The 21066-nt window shown below is 36.3% G+C and overlaps 1 protein-coding gene across 8 annotated transcripts in view; it reads right to left on the bottom strand.

Annotated features, from left to right (window-relative positions):
• Positions 1-20022, bottom strand: part of LOC128223731 (70 kDa neurofilament protein-like) — a 33689-nt gene extending 13667 nt beyond the window's left edge. For 4 of the 8 annotated variants that reach the window (XM_052933077.1, XM_052933076.1, XM_052933078.1 and 1 more), the window contains exons 1-6: positions 18773-19385; positions 8701-8887; positions 6715-6810; positions 2306-2467; positions 1144-1269; positions 4-224 (exon numbers count right to left, since the gene is read on the bottom strand). In XM_052933077.1, coding sequence (XP_052789037.1) covers positions 4-224; positions 1144-1269; positions 2306-2467; positions 6715-6810; positions 8701-8887; positions 18773-19332 — 1352 coding nt within the window. In that variant the 5' untranslated portion in view covers positions 19333-19385. Of the gene's footprint in view, positions 1-3; positions 225-1143; positions 1270-2305; positions 2468-6714; positions 6811-8700; positions 8888-18772; positions 19386-19571; positions 19712-19825 lie in introns of those variants that run through there. The other 4 variants (XM_052933072.1, XM_052933073.1, XM_052933075.1 and 1 more) reach the window with 4 other exon arrangements.
• Between the last annotated feature and the right edge of the window lie 1044 nt (positions 20023-21066).

The following is a 21066-nucleotide window of genomic DNA, read 5'->3' as shown; positions in this document are numbered from 1 at the left end:
GACCTGTTTTCCTCTCCCTCCAGCAACTTCCGGTACGCGCAGATCTCGAGCTCCAGGGAGAGCTTAGCATCCATGAGCGTCTGGAGCTCCTGGAGTATTCCCTCCATCTCAACGCGGAGCTTGGAGATTTCTTCCTTGAATTGCGTCACCTCCATCATATGTGCCTCGTCCTTGGAATCAAGCTCGCGCATCACATCTCGGTACTGCTTCTCGAGCTGCGCGTTCTGTGCGAAAAAGAAATCAGATAAGACAATGTTAGATCATGTCACATACGGTTATGTAAGTTCCCTTAAATTATTATTCGGCAAGTCATAAACAGTGCAACATCATGAATATGAATACTTCGCCAAAGTAATTTAATTATGATACCCTGCAGTGCTTAAATGAACTATACCGGTGTTTGCCTATTTTTTAAATCAAAACCGAAGAAGAAATGATCGAAGAATAACACTTATTTGCTATTCCGTTATTTTGGTTATAAACTATTCTGCATGAGATCTATATCACTGATAAAGGCGTCCGGGAATGTTTTTGAATTGGCCCAGTTCATAAAAAAAGAAGTTTAAATAATGCAGTCGATCTATTAATGATGTTAATTAAACATTCGGTTGATTATAACTTCAAATAATGTTACTATTTATTCGCCATCCTATAGATCAATTATCTTATCTATTCAACCTACTTTTTATTCGGTATCCAATAGATCAATTATTTATCTAAATCAAGAATTTAATTCATTAATGCAACTGGAAACAAATTAAAAGTAAACATTTAGGTATAACACTCTGTTAATAATGTTCATTCCTTCAAATGCATAATATTTCTCCAATTATGGATCAATCGTACGACAAACACCGAACAATTGATGGAAGAATGATGTTGAGGACACCGCCATGTTCTGAAATTTACGTTTACGTTAAAATGACAGGTAAAGTAAAATTGGGTTGGTAAAGTTATTCCATCTCGATTTAAAGATTAAACTGATTTTAATCGAGATCATAATTTTATAGAAACCAGTTAAGAGGCCACGAGGATATCGAACTGCAAGCCCTAACAACAACAAGTATATGCATATGATACAGGACCACCCTTTCCCCAAACCAACTTGTCCCCGCCACCCCCTTTGAATACCCTCCTATTTACCCTAGCCTCGAGGTCGGCGTATTTGCCGCGCAGATCGGACATCTGTTTCACAATCTTCTTGTTTTCCTCGCGCACGTGCGTAACTTCCATGTTCTGCTTGGTTGCACCTGTGCGGAATTCCTGGATCTAAATAAAGAATAAATTTGGATTTAAAAATAGATCATAGTTCTTGAGAAAGAAGTATACTAAATATAGTTTTAAAGGCCAGTCTGAAAGGTTTGAATATTTTTTGCGCATAATTGACAGTTTCACTATTGGCACTGCAGCCAAACGTTTAAGCCTTATAACATAATTTCATTATAAATGCAGATATCTTCTTCTATCCCTTATAAGAAAAGAACTTAAGACATTAATAGTTTCTCTATATATGGAAACAACCCCTGCTAGAAAGTTGATATACAAAGCGTTCACATCTTTCAGACAATAAAGTTTTTTTAACAAATGATATATTACTTAAGACTTCACGTATTCAGCTTTTAATATGTATATGTTTTGTATCTACACGGGAAATTATATATATTGCCTCGGAGCGGCTATGTTCTGATTATATTGTAAGACACGTCTTCTGTAATAAGTTTAAGGCTGGAAGCGATAAACCAATTTCCACGATGTCTGGCTTTCTAATGCTTCAGACAGTCGTAAGATGTAATATTTTAACACGCACATTCCAAAAATTTCCCAGGCCCCGACAAACCCATAATACAAGAGTACAAAACGGACATTGTCTTCAGCCCCGAAGCTGAGAGCGTGTTTTGATATACAGCCATAAGTGCCGAAGCCATATACGGACTGAACACCTGATACATTTCCAATAAGACTCTAAAAATAAAACTGTCTATTTAAGCAAACAGACCAATATGAATAATGTCATAATGTTTTGAACAATGGTCCTTGGATCAAAACATACATGGCCGACTGTATCATGCAGTGACACATATACCTCTTGCAATACTTAATGGCTTTAAATTTAACTGATATCACTACACATCACAACGATGATTTATCTGAGGATTGCAATGGCACTTAAGAAATCAGCGCGCAAAACCAAACTTCAAAACGAAATAGAAATAATGTTTGGTTAAAAGCATTTCTGGATGAGTGCAGAACTATATTTAAACAATAGCCTATCTTACTACCGTAAGGTTAGATAATACTATTTTACCTTGAGGTTGTAGAATCCCTCCATGTCTCCGCGCAGCTGTTCCACCTTGGCGTCGTACTCCGACTGGATATCGCGGATAGCCTGGCCCAGCTCGTTCTTCCAGTATTCTCGGTTTTCTGCTGTAGTGTCGCGGTAAGCAAGGGCGGCTAACTCCTTGAGTTCCTGAAATAGAGAGACAACTCGTATTCAAATACAGTTATTCTGGTTTTAAACTTTGGTCCAATAAGGTTATTCCATTCTTACGGTCTTACTGTCGAAGTGTAATGCCTGTAGTTTATGCAAAACATAATAAGTCCATGTAAGGGGCAATGGAACCTGACAGAATAAAACAAATAATGTAAAAGGGAGCTCACCGGATTATTACAAACAACTCAAAAGAACCTGCAAATGTGTTGTTGAAGAAATACCTTCTGTTTTATGCCATTCATTAGAGGATACAATACAATGAAGAATTTTCCTGAAACTATGTGGCAGTAGGCGGGCTTAAATTACAGGAAGATACAAAATTGATGGTGTATTGTACCCAAGGCACATAGAGCTGTTGGCGTAAAAATGTCATATAAAATATGTCTTGCATGAATCTTCGAACACCATCTCACTTATTTTATTACGGGCTCCTTACAATCCCTCACAATTACAATTTTCTACCAACAGAAAATAACTCAATACGATTTGCTTTTTTTTATAAAAGCAGTTCATGAGCTTGGATGAAAATCGATGTTGCAAATGTCAAAAGTATTTGACCTAGGCTGTATCGATATATGAAACCCCCGTCCGCGATGGCTTGGAACCTTATTCCTGCAATGCTCTAATAATCCAATGTAATGTTGTTTAAACACGAAGTTAGATCCTATAACTGTCTCTGGTGGTTATTTATTAATTAACTAAGTCGTTATATAACTCCTAAGGGCAACACAGAGTGTTTTATGTTGATCTTTTTTGTGCGGCATCAAATACCGTATTTATGCTGTATTAATGGTTACGTGAGTTCGCCCTTGGAGCGCATCGAAACTAGCCTTAAAATAACATTATTTATAGTGGTCTAGAGTTAATAACACCCCGGAGCGAAACGTCTCCGCGAAGGTTAATATGTATATCCCCTTAGAGTTCAGTTTCTGTTTCTGCACGGACAGAATATGTCGAGTAAGTGTGAATTATATAGAACTTGCATGAAAATCGCAAATTCTTGGCAATTTCCACAGAGGTCCCCAAATGGCACTGCCACCACGTAGGGTGAATAATTCGTTCACACTTAGCAGGAGAAATTGCGAGTACAGGCTAATGATTGACCTTCACAGAAGGACACGCGGGTGCATCATTTGCTGCATCGACACGAATACACTTTTCCGGGGGATATAGGCGAGAGAAATAGAAAACGAACCGGCGGGGAAGATGTGTAATTAAAATTTTGTCTGTAATGTCGCCAACATTGTAGTTAACATTCGATGAACAATTCGTTGACTTGGTTGAGTCTATTTCCGCTAAGCCCTCAATTCTGCACTTTTCAATGTTGTTTTTTTATGTGTAAATAATAATTCCGCAGAAAATGAGACATAAAGTGGTTTGGTGCCGCAAATAGAACATCTAATATCTGCGCTGCGATGCCGCCGATACTGAAGTAGCTAATCTCAGATGCAGAAATCGTTGTATCGTGCCAGGCAGCACGTAAGCGTTACTGGACTGAGTATCTTTTTTGCGAGGCGAATAGATGTACAATTACTGGCGTCTAGACCTCCGTCTTAAAGCGGCTCTCGGTCATTGGTTGCCAATAAGACGTCGCTTATCGCTTTGGCAGCTATTAGCAAGAGGGTATAAGTCGTTATTACTGAAGCTTTAATGTATTATTTGTCTGTGATGTGTCGCTGTCGCTCCCTGAAATAATGATCGTTTAATTTGTACTTCTAGAATTACAACCTATACTTTAAAACCTTCCTTAGATAGTTCACCGAATTTGCTTGTTATTTCAAATAGCGGTATCATATCGCAGAATATGTGTCAACGGCTTTACCGTAAATTCATCTATATAATAAACACAGCCGTTTCGAAAACCATTGTTCTTATGCATGACCAGTTTTATAACGTTCGTAGTATGTTTCACACAAATGGAGTTGTCATAGAAAAATGTGTTTTCTAAAAAGAGTCTTATAAATGATATGCCAATGCTTGCAAGATTTGTTTAACAATCAATTTTGGTACTAAAAGCATCAAACTAGCTGAAGCCAAATAAGAAAAAGTTTTTACATCTGTAAATAAAACAATGTCGTTATCGTTTACCAAACTATGGAACGAGAAGTTCTGCTATCGTTACCAAACTATGGAACGAGAAGTTCTGCTATCGTTACCAAACTATGGAACGAGAAGTTCTGCTTTCACCTAATCAGACTGACGTGCGTGTTTTTCATCCACTTCTCTGCTTTACGGGAATACTATTGCATTACGGATTCCATAAAGATATTGGATTTGGCAGCTATTTAGGCACTAAACTTTAGGGTTTCCACATTCGATCCTAAAACAGGCTTGGATATATCGCAAAAAAAGGAATGAAAATTGCTGTGTTTGGGAAATTATATGGATTTATTTGTGCGAAAACCTCATTATCCCGATATAATAATCAGCCAAATAAAACCATTCATTTGTTGAACTTACGCTTGGCATAACACATTCCGGTATTTAATAACATACCAAAGTATGGTCAATTATTAATGCCCCATCCTTCTAACGTTCTATTAGCGGCGAAAACCCGTCTTGAGAGAAATAACTGTACCGGTAAATTCATAAGTTACTTTTGTCTGCTCTATAATTGGAGTCTGTCATTTCCCGGGGTAACAAATGTTAGGAAGTCTGGAATGTTCTCTGGTAGCTGCAGGCGAAGAGATCAGCTAAGGTCAATAGTAATCGATTAAATCTGCCAAGATACCGGTTTAACTTAGTATCTCGACAATCAAGGGTCTCGATCGATTGCAATGGCAGACGTAATCACTTCAAAAATCGATACCTGAACGTTCTCTGGTAACAGTTCTTACAGTGGAAAACACTTCCTATCCCTGATCAATACCTGATTTACATGGCCATCATTATGATCCTTAATTGAAATCGTGGGTGACACATCAGCACTGAACCGTTCCAGAACATGAATTATGACTGCTCGTGTCAGAAGTCGATAATCATAAACATATGACAGTATATTCTGGCTATTCCTGGTAGTTGTAATACCATGTATTTAGCAAACACAGACATATGAAGGACATTAAGTCGGATAAAGGTTATATTAAACTGTCTGCTAGCCATTCCCTATAAGGAAAAATGGACATAACGCGCTACTGAAAAGTCCAGACCATGTGACGCTAGCAGCTGCATTTTGCATGTAATCTCAATGACATCAAACTGATCATACAAACGCGCAAATTTACTGCAGTTCATGGCAACGCAATTGTATTCACCAACAATATTGCCATTAACAATTACCCGATTTCTGCAGGCCTGTCATGAAAAGATACTATTCAGATAATTTTCATCTTTAAGACATTCCAAAATTAAACAAAATGCCCCTGTCGTAGAAGATCTGACATGTATCATGTAATCGATTGATTACGCCACAACAAGTGCTCCAGTGTACATGAGTCACCCCAATTCAAACCCTGACACGATATAATCACAGCGGTGAATGCATCTTGCACGATAGCAGACCGAGAGAGCAGTTGCTGGCAACACGCAGTGCAACAAGAGTGCACATCAATGAAGCAAACGCTCTTAAAAGTGCATCGTTCATTCCTATGTAGTGTCTTTTCTATGCTCAATTAATATTAAATTATTTAATGTATAATCTTTCTTTATTCTAAGAATCATTTGGCCATAAGGGGGTGTTACAAATGAAAATATGTTTCTATTACGCGCGCAGATTACCAAGGCAAGATGGAAGTGTATATGAGATTGACTTCGCCGGTAAAGACACTCGAACATATTGGTAACTAAATAAATCCCCGCCTGTTCCTACATTCTTTATCTTCACTATTCATAAATGATTAGGAATGGAGGACCAACATGGTATGATGTCACATGCATTTCTTTGCAAGGACCTTATATGTGTGTTAATACAAGTATCCCAAAAGAACCGGAGAACATTGTTACAATAAAAAAACCGACACGTGCCTGTGCATAAGTTACTGCAAAAAGGGGTTCTTGTTTGTTTTAAGGTTTCTTTTGTGACTATATGTAGATAGCTTGTTTGTTCTTGCTAGGGAACACATTTGTTTCCATAAATATCATATACACTCCTGTTTGTGGACTATAAAGAGTTCGTGTCTTATCTTTGACCATTGTTACTATAAATAGCTCCATAACGTTCTTATATATAGCGCGCAAGTACCTGTTCCAGTACCCGTATGTTTCTATAAATAGCTTTCACATACCTGTTCGTGGACCTTCTTCATGAATTCCATCTCCTCTTCAAGTGTCTGGCGTCTGTTCTCGGCGTCAAGATGAGCTAGAGTCTCGTTGTTCAGGTCCTGAAATAAGAAGAAATAAAATTACTGTACACTTGTTAGATATTGTGAGTAGTACTACAAAATTTTCATTTCAATGAATATTCGGTCACTGCTTGAATTTGTATTGTTTTTAAAGTTTACGTCAAAGAGTATTTGTTCTCATTATAATGAACAAACCTCATCCCGAAATGTGTACATTCGTTTTAGGTTACGCAAAATGTTGTCGTTCTTGAACCCAGTATATTTTCCAGCAGAAATGTCTACGTGGTGGCAATGATAGAAGATGCAATATAAATGGTAAGAAAATCGACGCGTATATCACAAAGTAACCTAAAATAGCTTTGGTAATGACAGTGACATTTTCTCCTTGAATGTTTTGTTCAATAAGTCTGGCCAACATCTTTCACGAATGATGCAGACGCTATCGATCAATGAGCAGTGCTGCAGAATTTAATGCATATTACATATTGGTTCAAAGACTTTCACCGCATGATTCCATTATCAACCTTACTCGCAACGGTCATGTCACCATAAGGATGGCTTTTATGGCTTTATCATCGATTTTCAATCCTTTTGAGACTAGCATCAGAGCAATAAACAATTTATTCTAGAAATTCATGTATATTAAACTACTAAAAAAAGAAGACATTGCGGTTGTTTTTGTTGGTTCTTGTTATTTCATTCCGTTTAACTTAACTTATAAGTTGGATGATAGGATTTTAAACGTGGAAGAGATATTTTAAGAGGATTGACGCGCTAAGTTTTCACATTAGTCAAAAAAGGTATATTGCTTGTAGAACAATTCAAGGTCTTCTACAGTTGAATAAAGCTTTGGCAACCGCGCTACAAATGATGCCCAGACTTTCAATTTCATTTTATATCACATATATAAGAGAACAATTTACATATCGCATACAACAGCTAATAAATCAAACATTGATAACAGTCTTTCTCATCAAAATCAAAATCAAGAAAGCTGCATGTCTATTGTTTATGTAAATATGGGAGGCCAAGCCGCACTGCTCGTCGGCTGGATTAATCAGTGTTTCAAGTCGGAATCGAAAACACCTAATTTTCCTCGCAAAAACGATAATTTCATAAGTCTTAGAATCCATCCGTCTGATGGATAATAAACCCTTATCCCCGTCTTCGGCAAAGCTAAATGTCATGGAACTAAACACTTGTCATATTTTTTCCAGACGAATATTCAAATAAGGTTGGTTTTCGAATCATTTCACGTTCAAATTGCTGGTTTGTATCAAGACAACCGCTCAGATTTATTCCCAATGTAACGAACCAAAATGTTCAATGTATGATTGTGATTCTGCGTAGGCAGTGGAAATTTGGTTTTCCAGAAGAAAACACAAGTATTGTTATAAATTAATTTACTCCCCAGACCATAGATAATTAAGCCGGAACTGTCTGGATGTTCTCGACACAGCTTATTAATAAAATGTGCCTTTAGGTCAACAATTTGCATCTTAGATCGAAAACAATGTGACTGAAATTTGATACCTGAAATGAATGTAATTGCCATACCGAACTCCTCATAATAGTGAATGTACATTCAATAAAAATATAAATATGCATAATAATACAGTATAATATATACAGCACGTGTGGATATACTCGAAAGTAGTACTTTCAGATTTCTAAAACTTTACAATTTATTCTGACAGATGGAAAATATGCGTTTGGACAAGGCGGCAAGAACTCTAGCAAATGGTACAAATACGTCAACGTTATCATTAAATGTCTATTCTATTTTCTTATTTATATTCTCTTTGCAAGCTTAACCTTTTGCATCCCCATAACTCACAACCGTAAGACAGACCATATAGTAATCATCAATGCATATCTGTGCCAATTCTTATCCCATTATTACGAAATATACTGAGACGGTATACTTACAATTCTGAGTTTGTCGACCTCTTGCTGGAGACGGTTGATGGTGGCCTTGTCACGGCCGCGTTCCGTCTCAAGGGATTCAATGGTGCGACGGAGCATGTTGAGCTCGCTCTCGAGGTCCGCAAGCTGCTGGTTCTGTTTGTTCATGATCTCTCGGTCCTGCTGGCGGTACTTCTTGGCTTCATCTAGTCTGAAATATCAAAAATAAAACTGTCACTGAAACGGATAAATAACCCTGACGAAGTTGTTATTTCAGGTTGATTATGTTCTTTCGGTATTGCTGGTGGTACTTCTAAGCTTGATATAGTCAAAGGGCAATGTAATAATAAGAGAATACAACTAAAATGGATAATACTCATATTTCAACTTATTGTAATGCAAATTGGAAGATTGTTATATGCATTTGAAATTGAAACTGTCATTGCAAACGTTTCAAACCCTTGCAGATTATTATTTCAGACAACTAATAGTTTGTCTAAAAGCTTGTTTGCTGGTTACTTGTTTGTTGTTTCTTGGAATAAAAAGTGGAATGATTGACAATAGATGTCATCTTATACCTCAATCTCGAAACAATTTGGAACACTTTAAATGTACTTTAACGATAACGGCTAACTTCAATATCAATTCATACCCCTAAAGTCGGAAAACACACCAATATAAGTAATCGCGAAGTGATGAAGAAGCATCATTTCAAATACTAATATATTCATATAGTGATTAGATGCCGTGTTGCAGTGATGCCTAAAACATTACAGAATCGCGTGTCAAACCTTCAGGAGAATATTGAAGTGTCTTAAAGGTTCCATTATCAAGGTTTCTAATTTCACGACGCAGTATGTTGTCTCTAGGCAGGGGGCGAAGATGGATGGGTTTTATTTCTGGAGAAGTTTTTACATGGTTCCAAGAATTCCTGGAAATGTGGCAATTCATTTGTTGCAATTTGTATGGCGTAGCATACTTAAATTGGGATGCTTTGATACTGTGATATTCACACATCTTGGCTAGCTGTGGTGGGATGCTAGTTAAACTTTATATGACACCATATGTGTGGATATTAAACTTATCATAGTAAACCATTTTTTACATTTTTAACAAGTTTTTTCTTTGATTCCGTTTTTAACTATATTCTTAAAATTGCTACATGAGCTCTTCACTAAGTGAAAACATAGTATAATATTGTAATAAAAACGACAAGGACAAGCTCATGAATTCAGGAAAATAAAGCAAAAACCCTATTAAGAGGCACCACACTATGGCTCAAAAGACATTGGACGAGCGGCGCAATCACGTATAAACAACGCAGACGGTCCAGGCAGAACATGCATTAAAACAATCTTGACAATAAATATCGGCTTTCCGCCTTATAAGCAGATATGCTGCAAAGGATACTTATTATGATTGTCTATAAGGCTATACGCGACATGCAACTCTAGACAACAATTATGTTATCAATTGCCTGTGCCATAACTATGTTGGCAAATGGTTTGATTTTCTTGTCTCCAATGAAGCCAAAACGTAATCGAACAGAAACAACGTGTAATTGTCTAATGAAATTTCATCTGTACAAGAACTCTCTAAGGTAAGGAAATATTCCCCCAAAGTAATCCGAAAATAACAATTCCGCTGAAGCGCTATCCAATCAAAAAGTGCATTAACGGTCACGTGCTAAGACAACCAGACAGCGGATTATTTACTCTTGGAAGATAAGTTATTTGACGACGTTTAATCCCATATGATAAACCAAGGAACTTAGGGAGACGGGCATAAACACTGGGGAATGTGTTATATTTTTATTGTCTGTTTTTTTATCATACTAAGCATTCGCAAATAAAGTATGATACAAGTGTCTCGTCTTGGACCAAATTCTGTGTAAAAGTGACGATTTAGGAAAATCCTATTCTGCCTGTTTCAGTACAATAACCTTTTAACTTTTTTCTCAGTAGACTCTTCAGCACTGCTTCAATATAAACAGTCTTAAATGAGATATACAACCGAATTTAACCTCTGGTACTTTTAGCATCACATGGACGTAAAGAAAATTTGTCTTAACGTCAGACACGACTGTCCAATTATTTCTTCAGTTTATCTTCCAAATGCTATGGGGACCTTTAAACCGCTGTCTGTAGACGGTGTAATTTGTATTTCATGTCCACTCTTGTCTTCTACAATTAAATTCCTCGCGAGATATCGGACCCGCGGGATTTGTTTAGATGTATTCGGCGTTTATCGCTAAATATAAAACCTTATTTTGGTGTTTTCCCACCCGTTCGTTTGCACACACGTGCCAATGCAAATTAAGATTCTAGCACCAGAGACAATTAGGAAACATCGTGGACGACATGAAAAACAATACTAGTAGTTATTAAAATAATGCTTAACCAGGAAAAACCTCCAGGCCGAAAACTAGTAACTGAACTTGTCTGATACTAACTGAACTTATTTGATACAGAACTGAACTTTTCTGATAAATAACTGAACCTATCTGATACATAGCTGAACTTATTTGATATATCTTCTAAACTTGATGACATGTTCTAATTGTTGACATTAATTAATCACTTATACAGACGCAAGCAGTAATTTTTCAGAGCTGTCTATACGTCGTCAATTATTAATGAAAATGAAATGCATCTGTCTATCAATATCATGGGTTTCTGTCCACTTTGAGAACCTTCAATTTGATATTTTGACAGAACATGTATTACTTTTCACGGACCTGACCGCGAATGTCAGAAGGACAACCTACGTAGCCCACATATGTTTCAATAACAGTTCAAACAATTAATTTATATTTCTGATTAAAAGTTGTTGCGCTTAGGCCTCAGCTATCAAACCTTGGGGAAAATATTAATCTTATCATAGAATCATTGTAAGTTTTATTTATTAACTGCGTAAGATTATAGCGACGACGTTAAAAACAGAATAAAAAATGTTTTCCATTCATAAAATTAAAAGGCATCGGTGCCCAAAAAACGTTCATTTGTAGTTTTATTCAGAAAAGTACACCGCGTAGACGTCGGACTCTGCTGTGTTTATTTTCTAAAGGTTCAATAATAGCTGGGTAAATAGTTATTGTTTACTGTCAAATGCGTTGTGAAAGGGCTAATCAAGGAAAACATAAGTGAGATCGGCCAGGTTTCATTCAAAATACGATATATGTTGAGATTAATACTGTTTATCGCTTGACATTGATGAAGGTTACACTGCGCTCCCAATTACCATAAAAGTTGACTCACTAAGTTTTAATTACAACTAACCTGAAGTCCGTACTGAATGTGATATGGAAAGCAAAATTCAACAATAGATGGGAGCATTAGTCGGAGATGGTGAAATATACTTTTGTTTTATATACAAAGGGATATGTATTACATATAATTGTTTCACCATCATGGACTGATACTCCTACCTGTTCCCACTGTACGTAATATAAACACCCATTTAATTAATGTGTGCTGTAAACATATAACTATTAAGACAGACCACATTTCAGAGCCCGACAACTTTAATACGATTATTTACTGAACTTATTATGCAATTATTTCATCATAATATTCAATGGCCATACATTAATTTGATAGACTGAGTGTTCGTTTGAGCATAAACGGGGTGTACAATGCGGCTCCCTGTTATTTCAACCGTTTTATGAGGGACGTGTGGTTACAATTTACAATCACAAAGTAAATAAAAGAGGGAATGTGAAAATACTTCGTTAGAAATTATACATGGTAGACATGGTATTACACAAAAACTACACCATTCAGCGGAAATGGTTTGTTTGGGATTCATTTGTATTGTATTTGTAATTCTATAGTCGCTTCGTACAGGTGATATCAGGAAGTAGCTAATGAAATAAAATAGTAACTTCTCTCTTAACTATCCATTGTTATGTTTGATTTCATTTCCAAATCTTTTAGTGTTTTTAACTTTATTGTTTATTTTATTAACAGCTGATTTATTGTAACATAATTTGCAAGAATGGACGTCGTTACCGCTTAACATTTTAAAGCTTAAGTGTTAAATTAAAATTGACAATGGTATGACAAGCATTATCATTTTTTGTTTGTCATGGGAAATAAAGACGAGATGCATTTTCCATTCAGCACGTGAACTGCCAATTACCATGAGAATCAAGGCAGCGCATGTATCATTCATAATTTACATTAATAGGCAAATTGTACCTAGCAGATATGATTGCTCTGTGGATAATGCTCGTCCAGGGAGAGAAGGGACGATGTGACATGCGCAAAAAATTGAATGTTTTGCTAATGTTTGATGTAATTTTGTTTTTTCATCGATTTGTTTGCATAGCCAGCTTGTCCCTTATCGCATAAAAAACTCTTATACTGATTGTTAATTTCTGAACATTCAGTCTCATTTGTTTATTCCGACGAGATTTTGTTTGATATTCGAATTGCGTTGATAACAGTTGAACGAACACAGCATTAAATGTGGACTTCATCAAGAGAGCACGGTAGAAGTCCTTATAGAGCAAAACGAGTGCTGTCTGGTCCCCCGCACTTCATAACAATGTGGTATGGACGGTTAATTCAGACTTTCCAATTACTTAGTGGCTAAGACAACGTTTCACTTCTTCCAAGCTATGAAGAGAACTTCGCCGCTTGTTGAGCGAGCACTAACGACAGCCTCTTCGTTCAATTTAGGATTAGTCGGTAAATCACATTTATGACCAAAGCTGGTGCTACTGCAATCACAGGGACTGTAGAAACTGTCCTAAATGTCTGAACACTGTGAGCTTTACAGCACCGAGATGATAAACCTCTCCTATCAAAATTGCTGATCGAGCGACCTAGGTTTCCTAGGAAGAATGGCCAGTTGAGTATATTAAGACGGTTTTCATTATAGATAAATGAGATTGCCTCGATTATGTACAATCATGTTAAGGTATTCAAAAGTACAAATAAATGTTTATGAGGTGCGGTTTTGTGAGTAGGAGGAGCGATTCGATATCACAGTTTGTGGTTTTAATGTACAAGGTTTAACCCGAATTTGCATCACCCTGTGTGAATATTTTGTTTTTATGTCTAAATGCATATTGTTATGAATCTCATCATATTTCTGTAAAAGACGAATGAATAAGCACGTACAATGCAATGAGATATTCCTTGCAGTCGACGATATGACTATTAACAGTTGTCAGTTTGTATACTAAATTACACATGCATTTTATCTTTTGTGTCAGTTCAATCCTAAATTATCTCAGCATCTAATATTCTTTTTAACATAACATGAATAGAATGTAAGGACAAAAAAACTATGTTTACGTTCAAAAACCCGTCAAGGTAACGTCGAAGTTCACGTACACCAGACGTTACGCCCAACGTTATAAATGACCGCGGTGGGACAGACACACGCGCTAGAAACGCTGCACCTGAGATGCCTTTCGGCCCTCGGTGGACATCAAGAAAAACAAAGGCAGGCAAATTAATGAGCTCCTAGACGGGTGACTTAGCGAAGGTTCACCTCGTATGAGTAATGTGATTAATGGCGCGGCTACTGCTTAAAGCAATTCTACACGACGTTTTTAGTGAACTGGTTTCGTATGGTAAACTGATCATTTGTTAAGATGTCATGTTAAATTTGCTGACAATCTTTACAATGTGCAGTTTTTGCGAAAGATGGTTGAAACACATTTGCTTCTGAAGAACTTGAAACATTTATTTTGACAGGACAGACTGCTCATTTTTGCACAACTTCAACATGTAATTGACAAAGTGATTGTGATTTAGATGTAAATCTCGTTTCAGCTATTCGCATAGGTTGTTGATTTTTACAATCAGTAAATCAAACCAGGAGCACTTGTCAATAAAAAAGACAACCAAACAAAATAACAATTACATCAGGCAAATTTGTAATGATAAAGCGAGTCAATGGAGACACATAGATGGAAACACTGAACGGCTTCATTGACAGGTTTATTGATACGGTCACGGCTTTTGATTCAATTTGCCGTATCGCGGTCATCGAGGTGTATGTCAAGGATAGGCTCTGGGTCAGCGCCAATTGTATGATCAATATCGAATTGATTTAGTATCTTTTAGTCTTTTTGAATCTGCAGTGTAGTACTTTTAAGATGTATTCAGATCATTAAATTTTGCAATATTGCGTGTCTAAATTCAGATGTTTGTTTAAATTAATAATAGTCCATAATAAATAGTCCAAGTTCAATGAGAACTTTAACTAAACAATGAATGGAACTTTGTATTCATTCACTAACTGGTCAAAATATCGAGAGCCACAGAATACAAAACCATGCATCTGATTGTTCTTATATTCTTCAAATTAACACAGTCAAAATAAAGACATCTTTTACGGTAAATTGACTAAATGAAACAAGTGATGGATAAAACGGTGTTTAAATCAAGCCTGGGGCGAAACAACAGCCTTTAAGATGTGATATGTCAATGCCTTTTTAAATGCATACTACTTGTATAGCAAATAAAGTTGCGCGGTTCATTGGATATCATATATTATCTATGTCTTGTGTGTTGATCGAACATGTTTTTCTAATTCAATCTGCAAATCAATTGGAAATGAATGTTTTAATTTGTTTTAAGCTAATTTCAGACGGCCTTAAACTTTCATAATCATCAAATAAACCATATCAAATTAGGCGTGTACCAATTGAACAATAAATCAAACCATGTTATTGTAACAGCCATTATGAAAATGTATTTACTCATTAAAGCATCTAAATCACTCTGATTAGTTTAACTATAACCTGTTCAACCTGAAGAAATATTCTCTTTAACGCTCTGAAGTCATAACATGGTTAATGCTTCTGTATTATGCTGTCAATTGCATATATGGAAAGCCACATTTCAAAATGTAATAAAGCTTTGCCATCAATATTATCAACATCATTAATTGGTTATCATTTTCTTTTTAAAGATGTCAATCGGTCAACACTTTCCATTGTCGTTTTCGGAATTAACAGTTTTGGTGAATGGCATAAGACATATATACATTGTAAAATGTTTGAACTTTTGTATTGAACTATGCATCTTGGATCATGACTTGCAGGTAACTAAGATAACAATTATAATAATGTACCATTGTAGATGAATGGTTATGTAATAAGTTAAGCATAAACTGTGGAGAAGGTATCTCCAGGAAGCATCGAACACATCCAAAGAAGGAGAACAACAGAAGTCTCGGTTTATCTGAGACAGATCATTGGCAACATATGTAAGTGCAATACTGTCAACGGACGCTGGCACCTTCAGCAATTGTATCATTGAGTCAGAACAGTATTTCCAGACATTGAAGAAGCAGACAACATATCCTAGACAATTTGTTGCTGGGCTTGATTCTGCAGACGAGAAGTGTAGCCAGTAAATCGATTAAAGCTCGATTGATTGAAGATTGTCTGAGCATATATAATTTAGAATTTACCAGCAGAAAGCGCTTGTTGCGTCAGTGAATACTCGTGAATTCTAGGAGAAAAATCAGATAAGTTGATCTTCTGATGTTGCTCCCGTCCATTCTAAAGTCAGCTTGATTAATTACTCGGTAGGCCGACTGTTACCGTATGGTTTATTACCCAGACATATTAAACTGAATACATTTGTGACAATGTCACAAAAAGTTTTTTAAAAGAGAACACTATGTCTAAGACTCCGCAAAATCGTCTTTAAGAATATTCATGCATACTTTTTTATTAGGAATAAGGACCAGAAATTGTAACAGTATTGATTTTGAAAGTTTGCTCCAAAAGACGGATCTAATGATATCACTTGATGCACACCACCAGAAATCAGGAGAAAATGCATGCGAATATTCATGAGAGATATTTCTGATATAACATTTTTCTTGTGACCTGGTTGTTCCGTTATATTTCCATTTAATGCTGATTTCGGTCATATTCGGGACATGAACCTAATGTTCTGCATCATCTAAATAAAAGCACGATCGATAGGGAAAGTATATCCATGACAATTTACATTTCCCATGGCTATATGGCCATCTCCGGAGACATACAAAACAGCGAAAACTTGGCTTCCATATTATGAACTATCCATTGGTGATATTCTATTTTTGGCATCCTATTTTACATACATGTGCTTGAAGTTCTCGTAAATGATTTTTCCAAATATACATATTTCAAGAGCAAGAAATACCATAGTAATTATATTATGTTAAAGTCTGGTTACTTTCGCAACAAAAAGCAATTAATATTCAATCGTAAAACAATATGCTTGATAAAGTAAATTTCGAAAAAACGTAGTGTTTCCCGACAGACAATTTGACATTGATCCACCAAAATACTGGTTTAGTAGAATTTTTCCAATGATTTACAATGCCCTAAACATGAGGTCTAAATATTAAAAAAAAAATGAAAACTAAATGTTCATTATTTAGACAGTACGTCAGCTAATGTGATTGTACCCTTCAAGGCTAGGCTAGCTGAGACAAATTGTTTGTGTGAGTGCAAATTGCTGAAAATCGTAACTGGAGTTGTGTTTTTGTGTGAAATAAAGCTTCTCCAGAAAGCTATCTACCATGCTTAGCTAACCGCAGATCAAGACAACGATGATAAGATATCCAGAAGTAATCAACCATGGACTGAGTATTGTTTTAAAATATAATGCATGTCTAAACAGAGCTTGCTTGCTTTTAACGGCTTTTAACGGCTATTTGTTTAAAATTATTTAACAACGGAACAAGTATATTTATATATAATTGAAGACATTCTTCAAGATATGGGCTATGTTTCAGCCTTTGAGAATAAACCAAAGAATTAAAAACTGGTATAATCAGCTGTCTGACATAACAATGCCGTCAAGCAATAATGATCATTTTCCTCAATAATAGATGGTGTTTTTTTCTGAAAAAGGGTGATCAATTTTCAATAAGAAAAATACAAAACCTTATTTAATCGATTCCGTATAATGAATGTGACCATCCTTATCAAAGATAATTTGAACGTAGCTAATACAAAATAATATAAATTGAATAATTACGTTCGCAATGGTAATAATGAATTGAATGAAAAAATTGGTAAACTGAACATGATTATTGAGAAATTATCAAATAACTTTGATTTTAAACTGAATGATAGTAGCCATTTTATAAAGTTTTTTTGCGCAAATCAGCATTTTTTGTTGTTTTTAGATAAGAAACTGAGAGATAGATTGATTACATTGAATTTCAGGCCAATTTGTCTTATTTTGATAATACGGATAAACAATAATTTACGGAACCTTGAACCTATTAGTAAGCGACCTTAAAAGCCAATACGACTCAACTCAATTGTATTGTCAATAAAGGTATGTGTCCAGAATACAGCAAACACAATGTTTACAATGATAATACACTAGTGTCACCCTGCCTTCCTGACTGTTTTATCTATTTTCAATCGCAGTCATTATTTGTGAAACAAAATATGCGACCTGTTTAATAGTCAAGGTATCGTAATACGAACTACTAACAATGCAAAAACGACGATAGCGAAGTTGAGCGTAAAATCCGCTTACTTTGCAGCGGTTCGTTTTGAAACCTCACAGTTTACTGATCATTGACATGATTTAATTTAAAGACCACGGGACAGCTTACAAATTAAGACCATTCAACTCTGAGTAAAGCCCAACAACCACTGGACAGATGTACGGAGCTATTTCCAAAATGGAGGTCAGTAGGGAATCCAACCCACAAATAAGCTACGTCTTTGATAGCTTCATTTAAAATAATGTTAAAGTTCGGTACCGTAAACGCATAACAGGGTCATTAATGCACCGTAGTTCAAGTAGATCTGAACTAACCTTTGGGTTTAAAGGCGTCACATTACCACAGTTTCCTGTTTAGACCTTTAAATATATTCAGATATTCTACTTTCATTCTGGTACATTTATCAAACCCAAAAATGCTTAACATGTACAGTTAGGGCGTTATTTGTTCTCACATTAAATTTGGAATTAAACAGATAAAGCCGGCATTTCCGAGACGCAACATTTTGCGGGCTTACTGTTGATGCTAATACAGGGGTTGACATTTCATATTGAATGTATCACAGATTATTAAGAGAAGGGGTTAAGAAGTGAACAAATGGGTTACTTACTGTCTGTTGATTTCGGCGTTCTGTTCCTGGACGCTGCTCATCTTGATCTCCAGGGCGGCCTTGTCCTTGGACAGGTCGTCAATTAGGCGCCGGGCCTCGGCCAGTTCCGCTTCGTACATTTGCTTAATATGCGACGTCTCCTTTCCCCACTTGGAGCGCAGCTCGTCAAGTTCGGAGCCTAACTTCCGGTTCTGGGCCTCAAGGAAACGGACCTTCTCAATGTAGTTAGCGAATCGCTCATTCAGGTCCTGGAGATCCTTCTTTTCGCGTTCCCTGGTGTTCTTGACATTGCTGACGCCGGTGTTTGACACGTTTGTGTAACCGCCCGGTCCCATACCACCCATTGAACTTCCGTAGCCATACTCTACCGTACGAACGATGGAGGTTCCACCGCCGGAACTTGAGCGCATCGGCAGCGAGGAGCGGGTCATGATGTTTGAGGAGCGGCTCCCCAGGTTCGCCTTGTACGGGATGTCTTCCAGGGACTCATAGCCGCCTCCGCCAGAAGTGGAACTGCTGGAGATCACCGTCCGTTTCTCAGTAACTGTTGACTGTGACATTTCTCCCCTCTATAATCCTTGTATTCGTGGTGTTGACTAATTGATATAATACGCTGCAAGTTAAAAGTACAATTTTACATTTGACTGAACTGCATTTTGCATTGTGAAACATGCATACCAATACATGCATACATACACTAGTTAAGCATTCATTTAAAACATTTAAATTACTTGAACACTTGATTTTCATAACCTATCTTTTCTAATGAGTTCTGTTGAATTTAAATTTCAATACTTACACATTAGCTGTAATTTCAAATGCTTAAAACAATGTCATTTGCACTGGCTGATCGTTTAAATTAGAACAAATATTTAAATATCGAATACAACGTTTAATGAAAAATATTTAAATCAATTTTACTTTCATGTAGATAAACCCCCTCTGCAGGTAGTAAATAAATGTAACGATGTAATTTATCAAGCGTACAACTTCAAACGTAAACTTCTTAAAGCAAAATTGAAAGTACAAATCTAGTTGTGAATTAAAAGTTACCCAAGCGTTTACTTGCACATAAATATATCCCGATATGGTATACAAAAGTAAATTATCCGCACAATGTGTTTATTTAACTCTTTTATTTCCTGCATATACACTTTATAAATAAACAAACATTTCGTTAAACCTTACCTTCCGTATTTCAATGGAGTATTGCACTACCTGCGCTTCATTTTATAGTATCTAGTACTGCCTTTAATGGAAGTTGTTACACGCGCTCTGATTGGCTGTATCGGATCACATGGCTCACAGCCAGCATGATTCAACAGGCGTTGGGAGAATAGATTTATCCCCTGGAAAGATCTGTCATAAATTAGCAAATAATTACTTCTGACAAATTTTTGTGTCTTGGATACTTGTCATTTGTTAACTGGCCATTTAGTAGCCGCAGTATCACTTGACAGGCATTTTCAACAAACGCATTGTATAGATATTGAGTCATGCATAAGTGTCGTCTGCTAAACTATTTGGTTTGCGTTATGGCAGTTGGTTCTAGAACAACAATTTTTTAACAAAAACAACGCCCACCCTAGCTTAAGGGATGACAATAAAGTCGAAACCACGAATTTTAAATTACGCTTATTTTTTAAAAAAGAGTTAGACACAAAAAATGATTCGTAGGACATTTTTTATTTGCCTTAAGACTTTACTGAATGAACCACATACACACTGCACAATCAGCAATATTTTTAATAAGAAAATATACAACTATTTTTATTTTTTTGCAATTACGTGCAACCCATAGCTATCAAGATAATCAGTAATTTGATATATCGTTGTTCAATATGAAAGTCATTTCTAAGATGCATTGCATGTTTAATATAGATATCAAACATTCATTTGCAGTTGAGATAGAACTGGTAGATGTGCCTCAAGAGGAATAAGAATTTGATAAAATAGGATAATTGAAGAATATTACTTTTAGCAATATAATAAAATTTAATGCGATTATAATTACAGGGACGTGACCAGTTGCAAACGACTGGTAGATAATGGGGGATACATGGAGGGCAGGTTTTCCGGTAATAAAAGTAGTAGTTAAGACCCTCTTATAATACCCCCATCCCCCTAGCTTCCACACCCACTCCCCAACACCCTCACACACGTTATACCCCCGTCCCATACAATATAGTATAAACCCAAGCCTTACCACCACCCCACACCCCCAACCCCCTTACACACGTTATACCCCCCTCCCATACAATATAGTATAAACCAAAGCCTTACCACCACCCCAC

Source organism: Mya arenaria, chromosome 17 (assembly GCF_026914265.1).
Source record: "Mya arenaria isolate MELC-2E11 chromosome 17, ASM2691426v1".
In the NCBI taxonomy this organism is placed as follows: Eukaryota; Metazoa; Mollusca; class Bivalvia; order Myida; family Myidae; genus Mya; species Mya arenaria.
Note: the sequence above shows the minus strand (reverse complement) of the source record. Positions and strands in the feature narration are given on the sequence as shown.